A 25,388-nucleotide genomic window follows, 5' to 3' on the forward strand; every position below is an offset into this window, starting at 1 on the left:
CAGACAAAGCAAATTGGTGGTAGATAAGAGTCAATGGAATTCAAGATGGACTGGACTTAGATTTCTTATGGGTACGAAGGGACTCAAGACTGATGACATGTTTGACCTCTCCCTCGGGCTCAACCTAGTGACCTCCTATATCACCTCTCTTTACTTCCTGTAAAGACTATAAGCATGTATTCCTGGATGAATAGATAGAATGGTCTGATTCTTGCCAGAGTAATTGGCTGTGAAAATACATGAGAACTGAATCATGAAGGAGTTTATAGTTGAAGACTGAAGTATGCATTGGAACAGGAAGTCTACTAGTAAACACTGAAGTTATGGAAACATCAGATGCTATAGTCCTAAAGATTTCACCAGCTGCTGTTTTCAGCCAACTGCAGTTGCTGAATTATCTTCAAACACAGAGCCATTGTAATAGTCTAAATATAACATTATAACTTAACTTAAGCTTCATAATTCAGAAGCTACCACAGAAGTACCAGCCAAAGCTGGGCAAAGGCTCCCATGACCATGGCTTCCTTATTTGCTACTCAAACAGAAGTTGAGAGTTTAGGAAACCCCTCAAGTCACAGGCCTGTTCCTCCAGATCTAGACCAATTACTCATAGTATCCAGTAGATCCACTTATTTGAGGGTGGGGGTTTCTTTTTGCCCCATTCAGTCTCTAGACACCAAGTACGAACTCCACTCCATCTCCAATTTTAGATGGTGATGCATACTGATGACTCCTCATCCAAATGGCTCACCATACCTGTTCATTTTATGTAGATGTTTCAGATAGGTGAAAAAGCTGAGTCCTATATTACCCCACAACACAGCAACTGTGACGGGATTATTCCTTCTCTATGATCACTGATTAGAATCACCCACTCAGGAAGGTATGGAACTAGTAATTCAAAGCAGCATAGAGATAAGGTGATAGGCAGATGAAGAATGGTTAGATAGAAAACCGATTGCCAGAAAGAGCAAGTCAAGCCAGTTTCCTTTATATAGCCCTACTACCAGTTTAATTCATTTGCTGAGCCATGCTTTTTTATTTTAAGTAGATGATGTGATTCCACTTGCTCTTGTCTTTGTAAACTGTGTAATGTAATGGGCCTTGCCTAGCTCAAATTCTAAATCAGCTGACTTAACTTACACTGTTTCCCCAGATATACTGTCTTCAGTTAGTACCTGTGATGCAGGTTGAGGCTCGGTCAGGTCAAACTCTTCAATTTCTGAATTTGAAGATACAGACTAATCCTTAACACTATCTTTGCTTCTAAGCCTTTCTACTTCTACAACTGGGCGGGGTGGGGGGTGTTAGGATTCAGGAAATACTATAGGTGAAGCTAACAGACTAACCTGGGTGCATGTACCTTGTCTGCATGTTCCCAGGACTGCTCCTCAGGCCCATATCCTTTTTAGTCAATGAGATACAGGAGCTTTCTCCAGTATTCTCATACTCTGTCATTCTAGACCACGACAGGAGGCGAAGCGCACATGATCCATATCAGGAATGCAGCAGCAATTAGCAAGGATTTATTGAATACTATGTGAACATTCAGGTATGAAGAGGGCTTTGAACAGCAGGGTATTCAATTGACCATGGGCAAAATGGGAAAAGCTCCCATTGTACTGTCAGATTCTTGGAGGACTGTTTTGAAATCTGATGATAATCAGACCAACTGAAAGAGTGGGACCAAGTTGTGTCAGTCAGCAAAATATTTGCATATTTCCTTGTTTGATCCTTAAGCACCTGATGGACCACTTTGAATTTCTAGTTGTGTAGATTCGAAGGCTGGCTCTAATGCTTTAAAATAGGCAAACGATAAAAAAGTAGTTTAGCCAGTTTGCAAAATAAGGTGTTATTCCTGTGAATGTATGTTACGTTTACATTTGTACCCATAGGATTTTTTGTTGTTAATAGCAAAGTAGTTTAGCCTTTTTACCATATACTGGATTTGGGGTTAGTGTCCCAGAAAAAGGCTTGACTTAAGAACTAGTAACCAAAAATTTGGCCAGGAACAAGCAGTTTTTCCAGTCTTCTAGGACTGAAAGAGTGACCTAAAGTTACCCAGATCATGCCTGAGGCGGGACTGGAGCACAGAATATCCTGGTGTCTAGTCCAGTACCTTTAATCATTATAGCAAACTGGCTCTCATGTGAATGGGGTTTCATGCTCCAAAATAAAATGTTTGTGCAATGCATAAAGCTAGGGAAAGTGGTTCAGGAACAGTTGAGCTAATCTGTTGCCAAGCCTGAGGAAGATATAAAATGTACTGTTTTAGAAAAAAGGTCAACACTTTTGTTCAACATCTTAGGGTTTGATAAGTCAATCATGAAGACTAGATACACTTTTCCAGAGGCTAGGTAGCATAGGTAATAGAAATAAAAGCCTTGTGCATTTCCTTGGTTGGTCTCTGGCAACAGCTAGTAACACTTCTGAACAGCTTGTAAGTATTGAAAATTACAGTGATCAGTTCCTACTTCAACAGGGTTTTGAGCTTCTTCCAGTAAGTGCCTCCAAGTGTCAAAGGCTATCTATATAGCTAAGAGTTTCTTATCCCAGATGCTATTTTTGATAAATTTAATTTTATCTAGTTATAGGCACAGGGAAGCAAGGTTTGTATTTTTACTGCAGCTCATAGCCAATTAACCTTTGGAGTCCTTGGAGCTCTCTCAACTTGGTTGTTGGCTTGCAAATGTTTCATTACCTATCTAGATAACACCATCAGTTCTTAGTGACCTTACCTAGCTGGGTAATGAAATATCTGCCAGCAAACAACCAAGCTCCGAGAGCACCAAGGACTCCACAATTCAACCCTGAGCTACATATATTCCCTTCTAGTTGAAATAACCTTTGTTGTGATATCAGCAACATTAATTTCCATTGCAAATGGTTCAGCAGGATTAGAATGTTGGAAGATAGGCTAGGTGGAAAAGAATTCATTTAGTTCTCGGAACTGGCTGGGGTATACCATCTGGATGGTGCACTTTTTTAGAGAAGGGGCGTTGTCTTACCTGAATGCCTTTTCTCAGCACGGAGATGGATAATCCACCAATGGGTTTAGACTGTGTTCCTGTGCAATCAGATCAAGTCAGCCAAAGTTGCCACGCCCGTCTTGGACCATAGAGATCCCAGTCTTGACGCGAGCGTAGCCATTGACTGACCACAAGATGTGTTGGCTCATCAATCTAGCCCTAGGCGTAGTAACTGCAAGGGTGGGAGTGGATTATCCATCTCTGTGCTGAGAAAAAGTGTTCAGGTAAGACAATGCTCCTTCTCCAGCACTGGAGATGGATAATCCACCAATGGGACATACCAAAGCCTACTGTCCCTGAGGGTGGGGAGAAGGCTGTTCCAGCATGGCACTTTGAGGTACGACCTGTTGAAGAACCCTCCTACCAAAGGAGGCCTCTGCCGAGGCAAACCTATCAATCTTATAGTGCCGTATAAAAGGAGATGGTGAAGACCATGTGGCTGCCCTGCAGACGTCTTCAATGGACGCCTGAGTGGCCCAGGCTGCGGAAGTAGCGGCACTCCAAGTAGAGTGGGCCATAATCTGTCGTGGAACCGGCAATGAAGCAGCTTGATACGCCCCCACAATACACGCCCTAATCCACCTGCCAATCGTGGTGGAGACCTTCTGACTCCTGGAGGAAGGGTGGAAGGAGACAAAGAGGGCCTCTGAGTTGCGGAACACAGCTGTCCGTGAGATATAGTACTGGAGCGCCCTGCGGACATCCAATAGATGCCATTGCCGTTCCCGATCATGCGATGAGTTAGGACAGAAATCTGGGAGCACGATTTCCTGGGCCCTGTGGAAAAGGGAGTTGACCTTTGAAAGAAAGGTAGGATCGAGGTGGAAGACCGCTCAACCCTGGTGGAAAATGCACAGGTCATCCCGGATAGAAAGCACTACCAATTCGGAAATGCGTCGCACCAACGTGATCGCCACCAAGAATGCCACCTTATGTCGCACGTTTTTAGAGGCTCAAAGGGCGACTTGGTCAGGGCCGAAGAAACCGTGGAAGCTCCCAAGAAGGGTACCTGTGCACTACAGGGGGCCTGGTGTTAGCGGCCCCCTTGAGGAATGAGCGGACTAGGGGGTGATGTCCCAAGGAAACCGCGGAGTCACAGATGAGTACTGTGGAAAGCGCAGCTATCTGTCTGCGCAATGTGTTCGGGGCCAAGCCCCTCTCCAAGCCCTCTAACAGATAGTCCAGAATATGGGGAATCGTAAGGTCTGAGAGTGACAAGTGTCAAACCGAGCACCACGAGAGAAAGTTCTTCCACGTGGCCTCATAAATGTGGTTTGTAGAAGGGCGACGGAAAGCTTGGATTACCATAATGACCCCTGGAGAGCAAAGCTCCCATGACAACATTAAGCGCTCAAGTGCCAGACTGGATCCATTGGGGGTCCGGATGGAGAATGGTCCCCTGGCTGAGCGAAATCCAGTCCGGAGGAATCCTCCATGGATCCGCAAGGGAGAGACTCACCAGATCAGCGAACCAAGGCCTCTGTGGCCAGTACAGAGCCACTAGGAGGATCTCCGCCTGCTCCCGAGAAGCTTGCAGATGACCGCCGGGAGGAGAGGGAGAAGAGGGAAGGCGTAAAGCAAGCCCTCCGGCCATGGGCTCCGAAGAGCATCCATTTGTTCTGCCCCTGGAGATGGGAACCGGGAAAAGGATCGAGGCAGCTGGGCGTTGATTGGGGACGCAAAGAGGTCCAGCAACAGCAAGCCGAACCGGTGACAGATTTCTCTGAAAATCCTTGGGTGGAGTCGCCATTCCGAGTGAATCTACCATTGCCCTGCTCAGGAAGTCGGCCTGAATGTTCGCCTCTCCCGAAATGTGATCGGCCTTGATGGAGGCCAGATTGGATTCTGCCCAGGAGCTCAGTAGAAGAGCTTTGGTCAATAGGGTCCGAGATCTGGTGCCCCCTTGCCGGTTTATATGAGTCTTGGCAGCCACGTTGTCCATGAGGACCAATACGTGATGCCTCGTCACCAGACTGTGAAAGTGGCGAAGGGCCAGATGTATGGCCCGGAGCTCCAGCCAATTGATGTTGTGCCGAAGGTCTGAGCAAGACCAATGGCCCTGTGCCCACTGTTGAGTGAAGGTGCGGTCCCCAGCCAAACAGGCTGGCGTCGGTCGTTAGCACGAGCCGATCTGGCTCCTTGAAGGAGGACTCCTTGAGTATGGCGAGCGAGAGCCACCAGTGAGAGAGCGCGATACTTGTAGTGGGAGTCTCACTCTTTGCTGGGAGGCGTTGAGGTTCTGTCTCTGGAAGGGGAGCAGGAACCACTGAAGTTCCCTGGAGTGGAGCCTGGATCAAGGGATGATTGCTATGGCCGAGATCATCTTCCCTAACAGCATTGTTGTGGGAACCATATGGCTCTTGGGGAAGTTTACTGAGAACCTGTGATCCTGGAGCAGCTTCACCACCAGTTCGAGGTCTGCCAAGTCGGACTGGGTGGACAATGACTGGATTAATATGTCGTCCAGGTAGCATTGGGCTCTGACTGGCACCATCCTTAGGTGAGCTGTTAGAACTGCCAGGATCTTGGTAAATACCCTGGGAGCCGATGATAGGCCAAATGGGAGTGCCCTGTATTGAAAATGGCGCCCCTTGTATGCAAACCTTAGAAACCGGCGGTGGGCGAGAGAGATGGGGATATGGAGGTACGCTTCTGTGAGGTCGATAGGCATCAGGAAGTCCCCTTTCCTTACGCTTCCCAAGATGGAGCGGAGCGTTTGCATCTTGAATTTGCGGTATGCAAGATGATAATTCAAACCCTTGAGATCTAAAATGGCTCTCCATCCCCTACGCCTTGGGGACGACAAAGAGGATGGAATAAAACCCCTGACCTTTCTGGTCCGCTGGCACCAGTTCTATGGCCTGTATGTTTAGTAGATGTTGAACGGCTTCATTCATTAGTCTTTTCTTTGTTCGATTCCGTGGGTAGGGGCAAGAGAGAAATCGATTTGGGAGTTTGGAGATGAACTCCAGGGACAGACCGTGACGTACGGTTTTTAGTACCCATGTGTCTGTGGTGATGGCCTCCCATTGGTGGGCAGAGAGAGTCTGCCCCCTATGGGAGGAACCGCTGGAGAGTCACCTGGAGCGGCAGAATGGTCAGCTGTTCCTGCAAAAGGGCTGCTTGCCCTGAGATTGCTGTCTAGGTCTGGCCTCCTCTCTGTCAGGCTGTCTATCCTGCCTGGCCGGGAAGGGACGGATGGGTTGAGTGTAGTTGTACCTAGCCCCTGCACGAAAAGACTATCTCCATGGGTAAAAATTGGACCGTTTGTCCAATCTTTTAAGGAGATGATTAAGGATCTTGTGTTTGTCCTTATTCTCGGCGAGATAAAGATTCAACGCATCCCCGAACAGCTTGCCTCCCTGATAAGGTGCCACTGACAGACGCCATTTAGACTTGGCGTCGGTGTACCAGTGCTTCAACCAAATCATACAGCGACCAGTGACGCTGGAAGCCATAGCCCTGGAGGAAAATCTGGCAGCCTGGAGAGTGGCATCTGACGCATACTCAGTGGCCGCCACCATCTTGCTAAGGTCCTGGTGGGTGCGGATATCCTCCGATGCGATACAGGCCTGGAGCTGCCTTAGCCAGCGGAGGGCCAATCTGTTAAAGATGTGGAGGTGGCTGCTCTAATAGCCCATGCAGCCGCTTGATGCGTCCTGCGGTAGGCGAGTTCGCATTTACAGTCCTCAGCTTTGAAAGCCTCAGAAACGTCTTCTGGAATGACAGTCGGTGATACTAGGTGCCCTAAGGGCTCATCCACTGCGGGCACTTCCAGGGCCTCCTCCAAATCCTTAGCCACATTGTATAGCTTTTTATCAGTATTACCTGGGAGGGGAAGGGAGGCCGAAGATGTCCACTGCTTTCGGACCACGTTTAGAAACATGGGAGGGCAAGGAATGCGGTGTTGAGCTGCCACCAGTTCGGGGAAGTTTGGGTCCACCTCCGATTCAGGAGGAACGGTGGTTGTTGCTGAGGAAGGATCGGGCTCGAGATGGCCTGTGGATGTGATCTTGCGGAGCAAGGGAACAAAGAAGGAAGGGTTGAAGAGGCCGCTAAAGGAAGGAGCGTCGGGGGGAGGCTCCTCCTCCTCAGACATCGGAATCCCCTGTTCAATGTCAAGATCGCGAAGGGATGAGTTTTCCGAGCAGGTGGACCCAGATGGGGAAGAAGGAGCGTAGTAGGTTTCAGAAACCGGTTGGTGACGAGGCACGTGAGCAACAGTTGCTGGCCTAGGAGCTTGTGCTCTTGCCTCAAAGGCGCGATCTATCGCTTGAGCAATCAGCAAGGCCAAACAGTCCCCTGTGGGGAAGGGGACTGGCTCACTCGGCCGAAGCCTGGCTGCCGTAGGTGTGAAGGTAGCCTTGGGTGTCCCGTGTTGAGACCGTGTAACAGCGGGTTGGGAAATGGGGAGAGCTCCGCCTATCCCACACGATGCAGGGGAAGGTAAGGGTTCCCCTGTCGACCATATCCCCGGGGGGAGGTGGGGGACCCCAGGGGTAAGTCAAAGGTTGACCCTTTGGCTTTCCAACCTGGCTATTTTCTATGCCTTTGAAAATTCCTTTTCTAGGGCTTGGTGTCTCTGGCTGGCCTGCTTTTCAACTCTCTTGGAGGTCTTGGCGGTAAGTCTGGCCTTGGCTTTGGCCGCAATCTTGTCAGCAACCTGCTGACTAGAGGATTTAGGATGCCTAGGAGCCAATGAAGATGGCAAAGCATCCTTTGCAGAAGGCATAGAATCCTCCATTCTCTGATAACACAGGAGTATGATGGGGGACCCCTGGTATCCAGAGAGTAGTATACACTGGATAAGGACAAGCGCACTATAGGGGACGCCTGGAATCCAGATAAACTGCTGCATGGATAAGAACAGACGTGCGACAGGGGACGCTTGGAATCCAGCTATAGCTGTTTTACGGATAAGGACAAACGCACGACAGGGGGCATCTGGAATCCGGATAGAGCTGCTGTGGATAAGAATAGGAGCACTATAGGGGATGCCTGGAATCCAGATACAGCTGTTGGCAATTTAGTAGGCCCAGAATCACGTTGGGTTAGGCCAGATATGAGCAAGGTGAGGCCGAGAGACACCGAACCAGAAAGGACCAACCAATAATGTGTATAATAATAATAATAATAATAATAATAATAATAATATAATAATAACAACAACAACAACGGACTACACCTGTAGTCCGTTGTGTTTGACAGACCTAAGGTGGAGGGTGAAGACAGGAGAACTCAAGACCAGGTCACAAGCTGAGTCATAAGAGGCTTGGAGACTCCGTTACTCCTTGAGATATTAGGCCTCAAGATAAAATAGGCCTGTCTAGCTCTCCAAAAATGGCGGCCTCCTGCCATCGGTGGGGCCTTGAATTCGTTATCTCCGGACCACCTGCCTCAGATCACCCCCAATGTACGTCCCTTTTCCATAACAGGGAAGAGTAGCCAGTAAGGAAGGAGGAAGGAGCCCCTTCCTCCGGTATTCCCCTTGTGGAATTGGAATGAGCGGGTAAGGATCGAGACCATGTAGCCCAAAATGGCGACCGCGTGGGGGGAGGCGCCTAGACCTGCCGCAGTCCAGGAGGCTTCTGAAGAAAATGCCGGCGCAGAACAAACGTCCGAGAAGGTCCGTACCTGGAAGCTTGCAATTTAAAGAAAAAGCAGAGCCTTCCACCCCTCTGATCCGCCGCCTAACAGCTGATCGACGCTGGGTTTTTTTGGCGCGCGCACACCTCCGGCTGTAAAAGCACAATCACAAGGCCCCAGAAGCTGAAGGGGAAAGGGAGACGACCGGCGGAATTAGGCACCAGAGCTTCAGCCGCAGCTCCAAGAAGTCAGAGATGTGAGGATTTCTAAGGGAAATCCTGGGCCCGTCACGACCAGTGACCTCCGCCGGTGCTGGTATTCAGCCACCGGAGCTGCAGCTGCAAGCTCCAGTAGGAAGAGGCCAAATTGTCAGCTGGGGACTAACGGCCATTAGTCCACAGGCTGAATCCAGCAAGCTAAGGCTGGGGGGGGGGGAAGGGAAGGGGAGGGGTTTAAGGAACGAGCCCCTTCCCTAGCAAAGAGTCAGTTTTTTTATATCCCCCCCCCCAAATTAGGAATCAAGAGGAAAGCAGGATGTTTTTTGAATCGGAAAAGGAGGAATAATTACTGCTAGGAGGCCAAATTCTGTGCTGAATACAAAACTGTTCAGCAATTTGGAAATGGAAAATCCACCAATAGAGACTGTACCTGCCTAAGAGCCAAACGTGCATGACTGTCCTGGGCAAGATCAAGTCAAGACTGGGATCTCTGTGGTCTAGGACGGGCATGGCAACTTTGGCTGACTTGATCTGATTGGGCAGAAACACAGCCTAAACCCATTGGTGGATTATTCTGATTATTTGAATGAACTTTTCAAACTGACCCAAACTGAGATTGGAGCCAAGGGAGAACTGGATGGGATAATCCAGACATAAGTGAATCAGATCTTGCACAGAGATCAGGCACTTTATTCCGGCCAACTCATCCAGGATTCTGTCTGTCAATCTTTTCTGTAACCGTCCCAGCTATCTCATTCCATTTCAATTCTTGTGAGAGGAGGCCACAATCATTTGCATGACTGACTAGCTTCAAATTTCAACTTGAAGTGGTTGACACTCACTATAATGAAACAATGAAGCTATAGAGGTGTAACCCATTTTGCTACTGAACTAGATAGTAAAAACAAAATCAACTTGAAAATGGTGTATGGGAAATTTTCAAAGCAAAAACTCATATATAAATTGCAGTGGGTTAAAAAGGCTAAAGCCTGGTCAAAGTCCCATCAAAATCCCATTTTCAGGCACTACCGCAGGGCATTTTTGAAACGGTGCTGGAGATGCTAATACATTCTATATTTTAAAAGTTGTATGATCATATGAAATGCTGTGTTTTCAATTGTCAATGACTGCAATTAAAGGAGTTACTTTCAATCTGTCTTGTGCTGCCAATTGCACATATATAGTCAGGTTTGATAAAAATTCAAGGTCTTTATTGTAGTCTTAAATCCTTATCTATTGTGGCATAAACACATTGCAAACAGCAGACTTTCTGCTTAGGGAATGAAAACATGACAATTTACTGTAGTCCAGAGAGAAATAAAGGCCAATTCAGAAGTGATTCTAGAATGATCAGGTTTTAAAATTCATCCAGGCAATCCAAAAAAGCATTGATCTAAGGTCACATGCATGTAGATTGGTGGGGGGGGGGAAAGGATAATTGTCAAGTTTCTTTTGTATAGCCCTTACTATCATCTTGATTAATTTGCTGAGCCATGCTTCTTTCTTTCAGTATGGTGTGACTTCATTTGGTCTTTTCTTTGCAATTTGGGATGCATTGCTGGGCTTAGGAGTTGGCCTAATTCAGGCTCTGGATCAGCTGACTCAACCTGCACTGTGTCTTCCTAACAATCTCTTCAGCTAATTCCTGTGATGCAGCCTCAGGATCAGTGGTTGAGCTCTTCACTTCTGAATCTGAAGACTCAGACTGATTCCTAACACTAAAGAACTCTAATAGGACTTGAGCAGGTGTGCTCTCTTCACTGAAGTCTGTACAAGTTCATCAGTCAGAACTGTCTTGATCTCGTGTCCAAGTCTGGGATCCACTTTACCTAGAACAATTTGCAACTGAAGCTCCATCAAAATTTTTCCCCTACAGGAAATTGATTAATATGACCAATTGAGAGGGGGCCTCTTAAGGAACAGGCAATCCAACCCCTCTTTCACTTACTTCCTCTATCAAAGAAGCATTTAATAATATCCTGGATTCATTTCCCCGCACCTCACTCCTGGTTGCCTAAAGTATCTAAGGGTTATGGATTCATCCCACAGGTGTCATAGCTCACAGCGCAAAGTATCTTATACACTTTCTTATGGTCCATAAGTTCAAAAGATAATATTGCCAAGACAGTGCTAGCTACAATATCATCTGCATATGGTCTGGGAAATAGTGACAGCCTAAAGATTCTTAGATCAAATATTGCTGTTGCATAGTTCACCAGCAACCGCCCCAAAGTGTGCCCAACTTCAGATATAGACACTGACACTCAGGTTACTGCCAAATTGGAATAAAATCCCTAGCAGCATAAATCTTCTATTTTTAAGTATTCTGACCATATGAAATAATGAAACTCTGGAGCTTGTTTCTGTTCCCTCATGGTTCCAGAGTAGATGGAACAGATTTGTGTGCTGAATGCTACCTACTATTAAAAGTGCAAAAAAAATGTGCCTATTCAATATTATTAATAGCATAAATTCCTGCAGGAAACAATGGAAATATTGCTCTTATCTAACTGAAAAATTAGATTAAATTAGAATGTATTATCAAAACTGACAGTTGTCTTTTCAAGTTCTTTAAATAAAGCTCTTCAGTTAATAGGGTACTGAAAATGCTCAACTCTTTAAAATATCTTTCAGTTAATTAATCTGCACTATGATTTGTGTTTTTTTTTAAATAATCCCCTTATCTGATTTTAACAGTTACTGTTTCTTCCTCCCTACTTTTCTTCCATAGCCTTATATCACATGCAAGCTTAACAAAAGCAACTTTGTTGTCCTGATTGCTGGCTGCGGAAATAATTGAACAAATATCATTAACTTTACAAGATATCAAAATATGCACAGCACACCCATGTACATCAAGATTAAACAAACTAAAACACTGTCTATACGTCAAGACTACTAATATGAACATTTCTGTATAAAATACATGCACACATAAACCTTTGCATTACTTATCTGCAAAACAAATCAGAGCTCTCCCTCCTACATGAACTCTTAATTTCCCCATAGCAAAGTCGCTTTTTTTATGGCAGGAACTTGGTAGGCTGCCAGGCATGAAGCTTCAAGCAGGTTTTTTCTGTCTGATCATGTGTTTAATTGTATCCCCCCCCCTTGAGTCTAAAACATAAGTAGCTAGGACATGACTGGGAAATGGCTGACAAAAAGAACCCAATTAACAACAAAAAACTATTGCCCAATTGTACTGCTCTGAACAGTCAAAGCCCCCAAAACTAGCTCTTGAAGCCACAAAATTTGCAACTGAACAATTTTGCACATCTCTAGTGACAACCTCTGTGAGGAAAATGAAGTTATATTGGGCTGTTCCAATAGACAAATTCTTCAGCAAATTGCTTTGTGTTTTTTTGATGTTTTGGCACTATTCAAATACCCGAGAACCTAAGAATGTAGAAATATTTAAATTTCACATAAATTGCTATAAGGATATGATATACAACTGTCCCAAAATTAAGTTATTACAATATGGTTTAAACCAGAGGCATCCGGAACATTAATCAAAACGACAAAAACTGTCATACTGTATGCACTATTCCTTTCATGCAACATATATACAAAAGGTCAGAGCTGGTTTTGTATCAGTGCATTAACCTTTCTCCCAGCCCCCTCTGGATGCTTTTAATTTAAACCAAACATGAGCCCTAAGAGTGATAGAATAATTGAAATTACATATATTCTGATGGAATAATCCTAGCCATGAAAAACACCAATTGTCAGAATAGTTCTGCTGTCTAACTAGAACAAAGCAAGATACAAGAGTAGACTCCTGTAGGAATATATAGATAGTCCTCGACTTACATTCATTTAGTGACCATTGAAAATTACAATGGCACTGAAAAAAAAATGACATCATTTTTCACACTTATGACCATCGCAGCATCCCCATGGTCATGTGATCAAACATTCAGATGCTTGGCAACTAGTTCATATTTATGACGATGGCAGTGTCCCAGGTTCATGATTTGGCGACCTTCTGACAACCAAAGTCAATGGGAAAGCCAGATTCACTTAACAACTGTGTTGCTAACTTAATGTTTGCAGCGATTCACTTAACAACCAAAGCAAGAAAGGTCATAAAAATGGGATAAAACTCACTTAACAACTTCCTTGCTCAGCAATAGAAATTTGGGGCTCAATTGCGGTCATGGGTCAAGGACTACCTATACATCCCATTTCAATTTGCTTAAAGCATTCTTGGCACGAAACAAAATATATTTGTGCTTAATTCAGAATAAATTCATGATAAAACTCATTGTTTTGTTGCAAAATTTAGAACAATGCAGCTGGGTTTTTTTTCTTCAAATCTCTCATCCTTACCTAGCTATTGGTACCTGCTCATGTACCTGATGCTACTGGTTTGGAAATGATGAGGTCATGTCAGAGGAGTATTGAGAAGAAAGCAGAAATTAAGCATGCAGCTAAACAGAAAGAGACTGCCTAGAAGGTTGTGTTATTTTTAAAAAAATTCTTTCCAATGGGCAAATTAAAGTTTATGTGAATGGTAAATTACTACTAGAGTTCATCTCAACATGTTTGCTTTGCTGAGTCTTTCTTTGCATGAAGGTAACTCAAATATGCGTTTGCATATTGCTAGTGATATTGTAAATGCAAAAAGACTACTATTCCTGTACAGTGTTGGTTTGTTAAGCTTTGGTACATTTGAGCAACTTGCGCATGCTCTTTTGCCTCCCTGCTGTATTGGGATTCCAAAATATTTAAAAATGCCAGAACAGAGACAATGTTGTTTGGTGGTTTTCAGTGAGCTTTTCTTATCTTTCTGTGTTGCTAGGCTTCTGCTCGGTTTAATTTTTCTTGACTTGAGCCCTATATATGTGTGACTATTCTTTGTCTTGTTGTGAGCTTTTCATTATTTCTTGCTGGCAAAAGAATAGCTTATGTTATGGTACTGTGCAATCTCTCTTTCCCTAATCAACATACCTTTGTACGAGAATTATTAAGGGCAATGCTAGGTTGCAGTGCAATAATTTCAAAGTAATTTTTTGTAATATCAAAACAATGTGTCATAGTGAACACAACGTATCTGTACTGGGTAACCAGGCTTCTTCTGGTCTTTCCAGAGGAGCAGTAGGCCTGCTCTGTTAAAGAACTAAATGTTTGTTAACTGCTAAACTGGGTGCTGATAGAAAGACTGTCAATGAGCGATTAGCTCCCTTTGTTCTCTGCGTGCTGGCTGTATGTCTCAGGGGTTCATTTAACAATACAAAGATGACACTCTCTGCCATGAAGAGGTAGTTCCAATTCAATCTGCTTTAATATGGCCCTCTTTTGTACTGAGCTTGAAATGAAGCACTATCTAAAGCGCACAGGTGCAGATCTAATTAAACTAATTGCAATAATAATTGACTGAATAGTCTAAAACTTCAAAAAGGTAAGGGTATCACTTAGCGATAGAATAACTATTGAAGTGAAAAATAAAACTGGAAGATAAATATATTGGAGAAGGAAGAACAATACAATGTACAAAAACAATTAATGCATAGGATTTGTAAGATCTCATGGTAGTCCCTAACTAAATTATCTTTACAAAAAAAATATTTTGTTACTTCAGCCAATCAAGAATTTAGTTTAGAGTCCACTGAACTTACAAAAGATCAAGCTGAATAGGTAGACCCCAAAATTCATGAGCTCAATTCTAAGCAATTCTTTTTGATTTAGCACATTAGTAACTGCAATAATCTTGTATTTGTTCACTACTAGTGATGCATCAAGTACTTGAATATACAAATATACAGCTATAAAAGCTTGTATATTTATGGAGCAACATATCGGCCTTTGACAATGAGCATTTTTCAAGATTAGAAAAAATCCAGACCGATAAAGAATAGCTCTTAAGAAACCTGAGACCTATAATATGTAGTTTCCTCAAAAAACTAGGAGACAAAGAAGTATCATAAAGGGGAGTTATTATTTATGCCAGAATTCTAGTGGTAAGTGCCTCACATAAAAGATAAGATTAAAAATATTAACTACCTATTCAAAAATCTGTTCATAACAGTAAGAAAAAAACTAGGTCACAATGAAATAACTACACATTTGAAGAACAGAAGAGAAAATAAAACTCCAAAAGATAGGGTTAGAAATCTAGACAATTTTTGCCCATTTAATTACTCTTTAGAAAGCATCCAATTTATATCTATTGATGGACACTTTAAACTCATGAGATGACAAGCTATAATATAATATAAACGCATGAGATGACAAGCTATAATATAAACTCATGAGATGACAAGCTACATTTAACACAAAAAACAAATTAGCATTTCCCTGGCTTGGTGAAGTATGTGCTAGCCAGCCGGGCTGACTCTAATTCCTGTTTTCTGCTTCAAGGCCCATGTAATCCCTAGCAGAGAAGCTCTGCTACTTTTTTTTCAATACATCTGTTAGTTTGGCACATCATCTGTGACCATGTAGCCCATCCTTAAAACAGATGGGAAGGCAACTGAATCACAACAGATGAATGATAAATCAGGAAATGACTTTCATGTGCCTCTCACTATGGGATGAGGGTAGAAAATATTTAAGCTTCATAGTTCTTGTTTACTATTGCTCTATTCATTTGTCTGTGATTACCTCCAAAGAGTTCACAAGCAGAAACTAAGGGCTCATTTTAGTGACAAAGGCAGTCAGGGGATACTACAGATGACAAAAATGCATTGTAACTTATATATTAACAGCTTTAAGTGATTATCGTATTACAGAAGGAAATACATTTTCTTACCTGAAGACTTATGATGTCAGCATTACAACTCAAAATTTCCTGCATTATAGCTTTTTTCCTGTATTCCCAGTTCAGTGCCCATGATGGGCAATATCCATATAGCTGCCGAGTAGCATATTTATCACACAAAACATTGTAACACATGACAGAAAACAGAGCTAGAGACAAAAAAAAAAAGTTTCACCCAGACCATTTCAATAAATAAATAAATGTTCTAATAGATATAATTTTAAATATTTTTTTAAATTTTACTCGTTTATATTTGCTGTCTGTTTATATCAAACAGACAGCAAAACCCCCCCACACACTGTTGCTTCTCCCCATCTTTAAATCTCATATTACTGTATTTTCATTGTTTCATTATTTTACTACTATTATGTCTACACTTCTTTTTATTTCTTTGTTTTTATTGTTGTAAGCTTCCAAGGTGAAGTAGGGAGGAAATAACCAAACAAATACTAAATTATGGAATACAAATCATATTCTATGTTTTGGTTTGACTATTGACTAAATTTTCTAAGTTAACTAATTTATAGTGTAGCTTTTATGAATTTCTAATTTAAAACATCACCAATTTTTGAATCAGAAGAGAATATAATTTTTTTAATCTAAGTAAAAGCACATATAAACATACACCAGCCCCTTTTGGCATTTAAATTTCTACTGCCACACAAATGTCTTTAGAATAAATTGCAAAATTTTGCACAATATTTTTTGTAACAGCCAATCCAAGATCACTTTAGATTAAGAACTAAAGGAACTTTTTCTAGAAAAAAGATACTGTATTTTCCGGCGTATAAGACGACTTTCTAAAGCATTCAAATCGGCTCTAAAGTCGGGGGTCATCTTATACGCCAAGTCGTCTTATATGCCGGAAATTACGGTAGTTTCCGGCGTATAAGACGACTTTTTAGGCATTCAAATTGGCTCCGAAGTCAGGGATCGTCTTATACGCCGGGTCGTCTAATATGCCGGAAAATACAGTAACTAAAATAATTGAAGTTTTCTTTCATGATTAGCCTCAAGCTACCATATGCATATGCATCTCTAAAATGGAAGAACATGATTGAAGAAATTGCTTAAGCAAAGCTATTAAAAAGATCACTTCACCATTACCTGTTGGCCTTGTCCTATCAGGTTCTTGCAGCATAATCCAAGATCTGGGAGGAGGCTGTTCTGTTGAAACTAATGAGGAAAATAAAAATATCTCAATAATAAAAGAGTATTTATGATAAAGAACACGTATATGTATTTGGAAAGTACTACTTACTTCTTTTTGCAGTACCTGCCAGATTATCAAGCAAATAATTCAGTAGCCTTCTTGTTCCATCTGGTTCCTGATAAAGATTCAGAATATCCTGTGTAAGTGGGTTTCCTGTAGAAATGATTAGACAAAAGGAAGAATGAAAGCTCAACAACACAGATTTAAGTGTTTTATTATTACAGTTAGTATCTGGGAAATTCAGTTCAAAATACCAGAAGTAATTACTGAAAACCTGAGGTTCTCACTTCATAAAATTATCAGTAAACCAGATTGGATTCAGCTGGTGGGGGGGAGAGAGAGAAGAAATTCAAACACTACTTTTTGTTCAGACAAAAAAAAAATAAGACTGATTTAGTGCCTTAAAAAGGGGAAATCTTAAAACAGAAATAGAATGCAGTACAAAGATATTTATGAATATAATTTAAAGCTGCTTGAATCTGGTCTTGTTTATTTAATATCAGACAGAAAGTGATGGATGCTGGAAGTAAAACAAAATAAAAAATGGAGAAAAAGTACCAAAGGAAAAATGCATACCTTTCAAACCCAAGGTCTGTAACTGGAACAGTTTTCCCAGCTCAAATGGTAGAACTCGTAACAGGTTGTTATTTAAATGGAGTTCCCTGATGTTAAGTCACATAAAGACAAAAGCGGTACGATAATATATTTAATTAAATTAAACATTTCAGTGAAAAATAGAAACAATATTAAAGCACACACCAAAAAGACAAGCAGCTTGAACCATAATGATTAGGAATACTGGACACTACAGAATATAATGATTAATAAAATAATACTGAACATGATGAATTAAAACAAACCCGCTAGTGTTCTAAACATAATCCTATTAAACTATTAAGAAAGTAAAACAATGAACCAGTAATTCCTAAGCCAGCATTACTAATCAAAATTATTTAAGTAGCTAATACATTAAATAGTTCTTAAATGGTAGCCAAAAGACAATGACTGGCTTAAGGTCACTCGGAGGAGTTCGTCACTGAGTGGGACTTTGAACTCCAATTTCCTAGTGCTAATCTAATGAACACACATTATAACTCAAAAATTCTTATTCAGAACTGTATGAAATTAGTTTTGGTCACCACAATGTAGTTTTGGTCACCACAATGTAAAAAAGATGTTGAGTGCAGAGAAGAGCAACAAACATGATTAGGGGACTGGAAGCTAAAACATACAAAGAACTGTTGCTAGAATTGGGTATGTCTAGTTTAATGAAGAGAAGGATGAGGGGTGACATGATAGCAGTGTTACAATATCTCAGGCGCTGCCCCAAAGAAGAGGGAGTCAAACTATTCTCCAAAGCGCTTGAGGGCAGGACAAGACACAACGGATGGAAACTAATCAAGGTGAGAAGCAGCCTAGAACTAAGGAGAAATTTCCTGTCAGTTAGAACAATTAATCAGTGGAACAACCTGCTTCCAGAAGTGGTGGATGCTCCAACACTGGAAGTTTTTAAGAAGAGACTGGACAGCCATTTGTCTGAAATGGTTTCCTGCCTGAGCAGGGGGTTGGACTAGAAGACCTCAAAGGTCCCTTCCAACTCTATTATTGTTGTTGTTAAAATTCATAAACATCATTTCTTACTTCAAAATGAGTAAATTAGATTTTTACACAAAACCAGAATATTTAACTTCTGATTTTCACCCATTGCTCTACTTGAATTTGTATCCATTTTTAGACTACTAAGTCTCATTTCATTTATCTGTTTGTAACCTTAAGTTAGACGAAATGGTGCATGATATCACAACCCCTGGACTGCAAGGCGATCAAACCAGTCAGTCCTAGAGGAGATCAACCCTGACTGCTCTTTTGAAGGCCAGATCCTAAAGTTGAAACTCAAGTACTTTGCTCACCTAATGAGAAGGAAGAACTCACTGGAGAAGAGCCTGATGCTGGGAAAGATTGAGGGCAATAGAAGAAGGGGACGACAGAGAATGAGGTGGCTAGATGGAGTCATTGAAGCAGTAGGCATGAGCTTAAATGGACTCCAGAAGATGGTAGAGGACAGAAAGGCCTGGAGGAACGTTGTCCATGGGGTTGCGATGGGTCGGACACGACTTCGCAACTAACAACAACAACCTAAAATCCTCCTCTACGTTAAAGAATGCTTTAAAAATCTAACTCCTGTGGAATTGAAATTTCTACAGTGTTCAAATCAATTTTATTTGCAAAACTGTGGCCATAGCAGGGTTTTTGTGGTCATGAGATTATGATTTCCAATGCTCCCTGTCAGCTTCTCACAAGCAAAGTCAATGGGAAAGCCAGCAGGCTTGGACATCACTCTCATTCCCACTGTTTTGCCCATCTGTGGCCATTCTGTTTATCTGTTTAGATAAGAACTTTAGGACTTACTATTAAAGCTTGTTTGCCATTGCAATTATTTTTGTATGTATGATATATGATCATGGGATCATCCAGCACTGGGGTAAAAAAAAAAATTGGTCAGCTTGAAGTGTCATTCTCATCACGTTACCCTACCTTTCCCTCAAAGGATTAGCCCAGTGGATCACAAGGTTATCTAGTACTGTTTGAAAAGGAAAAGACTGAACTCATTTTTATCCCAAGTATTCCAATTAAATTCATTCTAAGTAACAATAAGTGATTTAAAATATATATATATTCAGTATTGATGGAACATGTTGCATCCAGATTTTTATTATAGAACCAAATGAAATCAAATAGGGCTAATTACTACTGCACTGCTCATAGTGCAACCTACAACACAGCTCCAAAGATAAAACAGGAAAAAACAAAACTAGGTAATATGTGGATAGATAGTGGGTAGGACTATATTTGAGGACATGTGCATCAATAAAGATAACTAACTGGGGAAGTAGAGATAACTTGTAGAGGTTTTCACAAGAAAACATTGAAGCAATGCGTAAGCCGAAGTGCCCAAAAGGAGTGGATAGAGTGGGAAAAGAGGTCAACGTGCAGAATATTGATCTCTTATTACCTCCCCCCTCTCAAATATGCTACTGTTTTAAATAGTTACAGAATGTACTATTCACCTTATTAATGAAATACACATAGCAGGTTTCAGTCTGCAACTAATAAGGAATCAGATCCACTAAGTTTAACACAGATTAGTAAGCACAAGGAAACTGAAGTCTCCCAAAAAAATACAAATGCTTTAGCTTTGACTCGATGTATATTTTCATGGCAATTGAACTTGAAGCTTTCTGCAAAATCACAATGCAAGAAGACAAAGAATCTGAAATGATTTCACAAGGGTCTTGCTGATAAAACTATCGTTTACCTGAGTGACACCATGTTTCCGAGCTCAGCTGGTAAACTGCGAATCTTATTAGATGACAGATCCAAATATATCAGATTATGAAGCTTGGCAATATCTGAAGGAATACGGGATAAGGAATTGTCACTGAGATGCAAAGCTGTCAAGTGGGTCAGTGACCACAAGGATGAACTCAAGCTTCTGACTTTTCCTAAAAAACAAAAAGGATACGGCTATTTTAGATCACTTCCACTTCCTAAACGTTGAGGCAAAGTGGCCTCCAGATATTACTAATTGACAAGCTCTAGCTTCCTTTACCACTGGCCATGCTAGTTGAGGCTGCTGAGAACTGTAGTTCAGCAGTGCCCGGAGTAATCAAATGATTCTTCAAAGCAAAATTACAAAAGAAAGCAAATTTGAGCATAAAATTTAAAGCGGGCATGACATGCCTGGTTAACACAGCCCCAGAAGGTAATAAAAAATATTTTTTTAAAAAAAAAAAATAAAAGATGGTTTGTTGTTTACATACAGGCAATCCTCAACTTGCAACCACAACTGAGCCCAACATTTCTGTTGCTAAGTGAGACTTTTGTTAAGTGATTTTTGCCCCATTTCACAACCTTGCTTGTCACAGTTGTTAAGTGAATCACTGCAGTTGTGAAGTTAGTAACAGGGTTGTTAAGTAAATCAATCTCCCCATTGACTTTGTTGGTCAGAAGGTGACAAAAAGTGATCAACTGTTGGTCAGAAGGTGACAAAAAGTGATCAACTGCCATAAATATGAGTCAGTTGCCAAGCATCTGGATTCTGATCACATAAGAATGGAGATGCTCACTTTTTTCAGTACTGTTATAACTCAGGTCACGAAACAAACTCACACAAACTCAAGGACTATCTCTATTAGCTGCCCAGAATTGCCCTTTGGCAGTTACCCTGTCTCACTTAGTAACAGAAATCCTGAGCTCAATTGTGGTTGTAAGTTAAGGACTACTTGTATTACAAATGAGCATATCACATGTCTCCAATTCACTGGTACAGCACCCAACATGGATAGATTAAAAGAAGGTTTACCCCAGTCCCCAAAGAAATGTATACTGAACATTTTGTTAGTAACAAGCATGCCTATACTTTGACATGGTCATTTATATATTCCATATCAGAATTTCAGGTTCACTGGATAACAACCAGTAGCTAGCATCAAAAAGGTCACTGAGCTTTTCAAATTTGATTTTTCTGAAACATCCAAAAAGAACTGGAAACACTTGGCTTAAGATGGCACAGTAGTCAGAGACAATGGTATAACAGTACTTTCTTGGTTTGTCACCCTAGAGGTAAGGAAAACATTAGAAACGACTGCAAAGAGTTCAATTACAATCACTTGGATAAACTAACGAGTCCCAAAGAAATGGTACAAAAAGGGACATATTAAACCCAATTCTCCATGGATGGAAAGTGGCAGCAATTGCCAGCTGGAGATGTTTGACTAGAGGTGGTTGTCCCAAGGAGAAATAGGGTATGCAATACCATCACAATCTTTCCTGTTGCTGGCTGAGAAAAGGGTCAGTGCTAACTGGAGTGGTAATCAGCAAAAACAGATAATTACCCAAAAAAAATCATTGCTCTGCCTTCCTCAATCAGAGTTCTACTGAATGCTATTTTCCCCTGGTAAAATGAGCCCTCGACTTACAACCATTCATTTAGTGACCATTTGAAATTACAATAGCACTGAAAAAAATTGATCTATGACCATTTTTCACCCTTATGACCGTTGTGGCATCCCCACGGTCAGACAATCAAAATTCAGATGCTGGGCAACTAACGGTTAGAGTGTCTCAGGGTCATGTGATCACTTTGTGTCACCTTCTGACAGGCAAAGTCAATGGGGAAGCCAGATTCACTTAACAACCGTGTAACTAACTTAACAATTGCAGTGATTCACTTAACAACAGTGGCAAGTAAAGTTCATACAATGGGGCAAAACTCACTTAACAACCATCTTACTTAGCAATGGAAATTTTGGTCTCAGTTGTTGTGGTCATAAGTCGAGAGCCACTTGTACTTGGAAAGGGTCTGCAAATAAAATTACTGAATGTAATGCCAATCTCCCTGGAAAGGCAGGCAGTCAGTTTATTAGAAAACTATGGAAGTATGAATAAAGAAGAATAAATAGAAAACAAATGAGATAATGAAATATTAAATGTTACATCTTTACAGACGAAAAGCTTGAATATTAAAGAATTTAAATGCAAAATTACTGTGATACTAAAAACATAGTAATTAAAACTACTCTTCTTACTGGAAGATGGAAATACTATGAATGGAAGAATTCCTTAATATTTAATCCAGATAACTAATGGGAAAGATTTTTATATTAAGTAGAAATATTAAACATATGCAAAATCAACCAATAGCTCAAGAACATTCAGCATGATTTCTGCAAAGGGAAGTTTCCTCAACACACTTTTCTAATTTTTTTTAATCACTAACAACCTTGTGGATAAAAGAAATCCAGCAAATATTAGGAGCCAAATCCAGAGATTACATGAAAATAAAGAATCCAAAGAAATAAACAAAGAGAAACACTACAATGCATTTCAGAAGTACTAAACAAAAAAGATAGGTAATTTATTCATATTTTTAGAATAAGTTGAAACAAAATAGTGGCATAACTTGTGGCATTCTAGAAGTTACTTATTAGTAACCTCCATGATTCCTATGAAGGCTAGGGGATGACAGATGCTAGGAGCTGTGTTTAAGCAATATCTGGTACAAGCTTTGTAGGAAAACACAGTATACAGATGGCATTCGTGCAAAGGTGAAAAAAAAAATAGGATCTAGAGCAGTGGTTCTCAACCTTCCTAATGCCACGACCCTTTAATTCCTCATGTTGTGGTGACCCCCAACCCCCCATCCAGCTGGCCGGGGGTATCAAAAACTTGACCCCCCCCCCAAAAAAGGAAAAAAATGGGAAAGTATAATTAGTCCTCGACTTACAACAATTCGTTTAGTGACTGTTTGAAGTTACAACAGCACTGAAAAAGCGAATTATGATCATTTTTCACACTTAATGTTGTAGCATCCCCAGGGTCATGTGATTTACATTCGGATGCTTGACAACTGATTCATACTTATGACATTCACAGTGTCCCAGGGTCACGTGACCAATGGCCAGGGGGCATGGCCAGCTGATCACTCAGGTTGCAGAGTGCCTGTGGGGGGGAATCTGTGGGTCTCTGGGATGGGACTGGGGTGGGTGCCTGCCTTCCTTCCCTTCCTTCTCTCCCCTTGTCCCTTCCTTCCTTCTTTTCTTCCTTTCCTTCACCTCCTTCTTAGTCTCTTCCTCCTTCCCTCCCTCTTTCCCATTGTCCCTTCTTTTCTTTCCTTCACCTCCTTCTTAGTCTCTTCCTCCTTCCCTCCTCTCTCCCATTGTCCCTTCCTTCCTTCTTTCCTTTCTTTCCTTCACCTCCCTTATTCTCTTCCTCCTTCCCTCTTTCCCATTGTCCCTTCCTTCTTTCCTTCCTTTCCTTCACCTCCTTCTTACTCTTCCTCCTTCCCTCTCTCCCATTGTCCCTTCCTTCTTTCCTTCTTTTCTTTCACCTCCCTTAGTCTCTTCCTCCTTCACTCCCTCTTTTCCATTGTCCCTTCCTTCTTTCCTTTTTCCTTCACCTCCTTCTTAGTCTCTTCCTTCTTCCCTCCCTCTCTCCCCTTGTCTGTTCCTTCCTTCCTTTCTTCCTTCCCTCTTTCTTCCTTCCTTCCCTCCCTTCCATTGTTCCTTCCTTCCTTCCCTCTCTCATTGTCCCTTATTTCCCTCCCTCTTTGTCCATTCCTTCCTCCCCCCCTCCGTGCCCAGGAAGGTACAAGGGGAGGGGGACAGGCTACCAGCATGGCTGGTGGCTTTGCTGCCGGTGGCCATGGAGACATGCCAAACCTGCCTATGCACAGGCAGAGGCAGAGGAGAGCTCCGCCCAGATCACTTGGTCAGCTTCGCCGGAAAACATGCTGCTTCTAAGTTAGCAGAAGCACCAGGATCAGCACCAGGCTACAGCTGATTCACGCTTCTGCTAAATTAGCAAGAAGCATGTTTTCTAGCAAAGCTCGAGCAAGTTTGCTGTTCAGGAGCCAAGGATAGCTGCTACAGCTGATCTGCTTCTGGGCTGCTCTGCAGAAGCACGGATCAGCTGTAGAGGCTCGCCCCGATCCTGGACAAGAGGGAAGGAAGGAAGGACGGAAGGGACAAGGGGAAAGAGGGAGGGAAGGAGGGACAAAGAGGGAGGCGAAGGAAAGGAAGGAAGGAAGGAAGGAAGGAAGGAAGGAAGGAAGGGAGGGAGGGAGGGAGGAAGGGAGGGACAAGGAGAGAGAGGGAGGGAAGGAGGGACAAAGAGGGAGGCGAAGGAAAGGAAGGAAGGAAGGGAGGGAGGGAGGGACAAGGAGAGAGAGGGAGGGAAGGAGGCACAAAGAGGGAGGCGAAGGGAAGGAAGGGACAATGGGAGAAAGAGGGAAGGAGGAAGAGACCAAGAGGGAGGGAAGGAAAGGAAGTTCCAGCTAGCAGAGGCTTGGCAGCCCAGCTGCTGAGGAACAGAAGAGCGCAAAGCCAAGGAGAAGAAGGTGGTGGTTTTCTCCCAAAGGCGGCCTCCCCTTCGCTGACCTGCGTGCACGAGAAGAAGCCAATCCGGTTGCTGCACAATGAGTCTCTGGGGAGGGCGGGGCCTTGCTCTGCCCCTGCGCTCTTCATGCGTCCCCTGCAGGGTACATTTGATAGACGTCATGCAGACTGCCGCCAAGCAGCATATTTTCCACAAACAAGTGAGGTGGAGCAGAAGGGGGAAGGGAAGCACTGCCGCCGGGGGGGGGGGAGAGAAGGCGGTTGACAAGTCCTGCCTAAGACCATCGGAAGTATGTGTTTTCCAATGGTCTTAGGCAACCCCTGTGAAAGGCTCGTGCAACCCCCAAAAGGGTCGCGACCCATAGGTTGAGAACTGCTGATCTAGAGACTTTCAGTAAGATCAGAAGAGACCCACCCCCTCTGCAAAAAAAAAAAGCATTCTTCCTTAACTTGGTTGCTTTTTAAAAGGAATTACATTCTTGGATGATAAATGTATAAAAGAAAATGGAAAATCTATGAGCAGAAACGTAAGCCTTGGAGTACTGTAGGGCTTAATATCCTGTAGAGAGACAGATGGGTCATTGCTAGATAACCTGTTTATCTGACTGAACAGGGCTTTCACTAAAGTATATTAGGGAAGGTCAACATAAAATATCAAAGATGAGATGCCTTTTTCTGCTCTCT

At 42.3% G+C, this 25,388-nt stretch overlaps 1 protein-coding gene across 2 annotated transcripts in view; it reads right to left on the reverse strand.

The window, feature by feature from the left end:
• CNOT6 (CCR4-NOT transcription complex subunit 6) overlaps nucleotides 1-25,388 on the reverse strand; it is a 78,911-nt gene that overhangs the window by 13,405 nt on the left and 40,118 nt on the right. For both annotated transcript variants that reach the window (XM_039364584.1, XM_039364585.1), the window contains exons 3-7: nucleotides 20,126-20,312; nucleotides 17,386-17,471; nucleotides 16,858-16,962; nucleotides 16,704-16,772; nucleotides 15,588-15,745 (exon numbers count right to left, since the gene is read on the reverse strand). In XM_039364584.1, the coding sequence (XP_039220518.1) occupies nucleotides 15,588-15,745; nucleotides 16,704-16,772; nucleotides 16,858-16,962; nucleotides 17,386-17,471; nucleotides 20,126-20,312 (605 nt within the window). The remainder of the gene's footprint in view (nucleotides 1-15,587; nucleotides 15,746-16,703; nucleotides 16,773-16,857; nucleotides 16,963-17,385; nucleotides 17,472-20,125; nucleotides 20,313-25,388) is intronic.

The sequence above is a fragment of the Crotalus tigris genome, unplaced genomic scaffold, assembly GCF_016545835.1.
Source record: "Crotalus tigris isolate CLP2741 ecotype Arizona unplaced genomic scaffold, ASM1654583v1 scf7180000019813.360662, whole genome shotgun sequence".
NCBI lineage: Eukaryota > Metazoa > Chordata > Lepidosauria > Squamata > Viperidae > Crotalus > Crotalus tigris.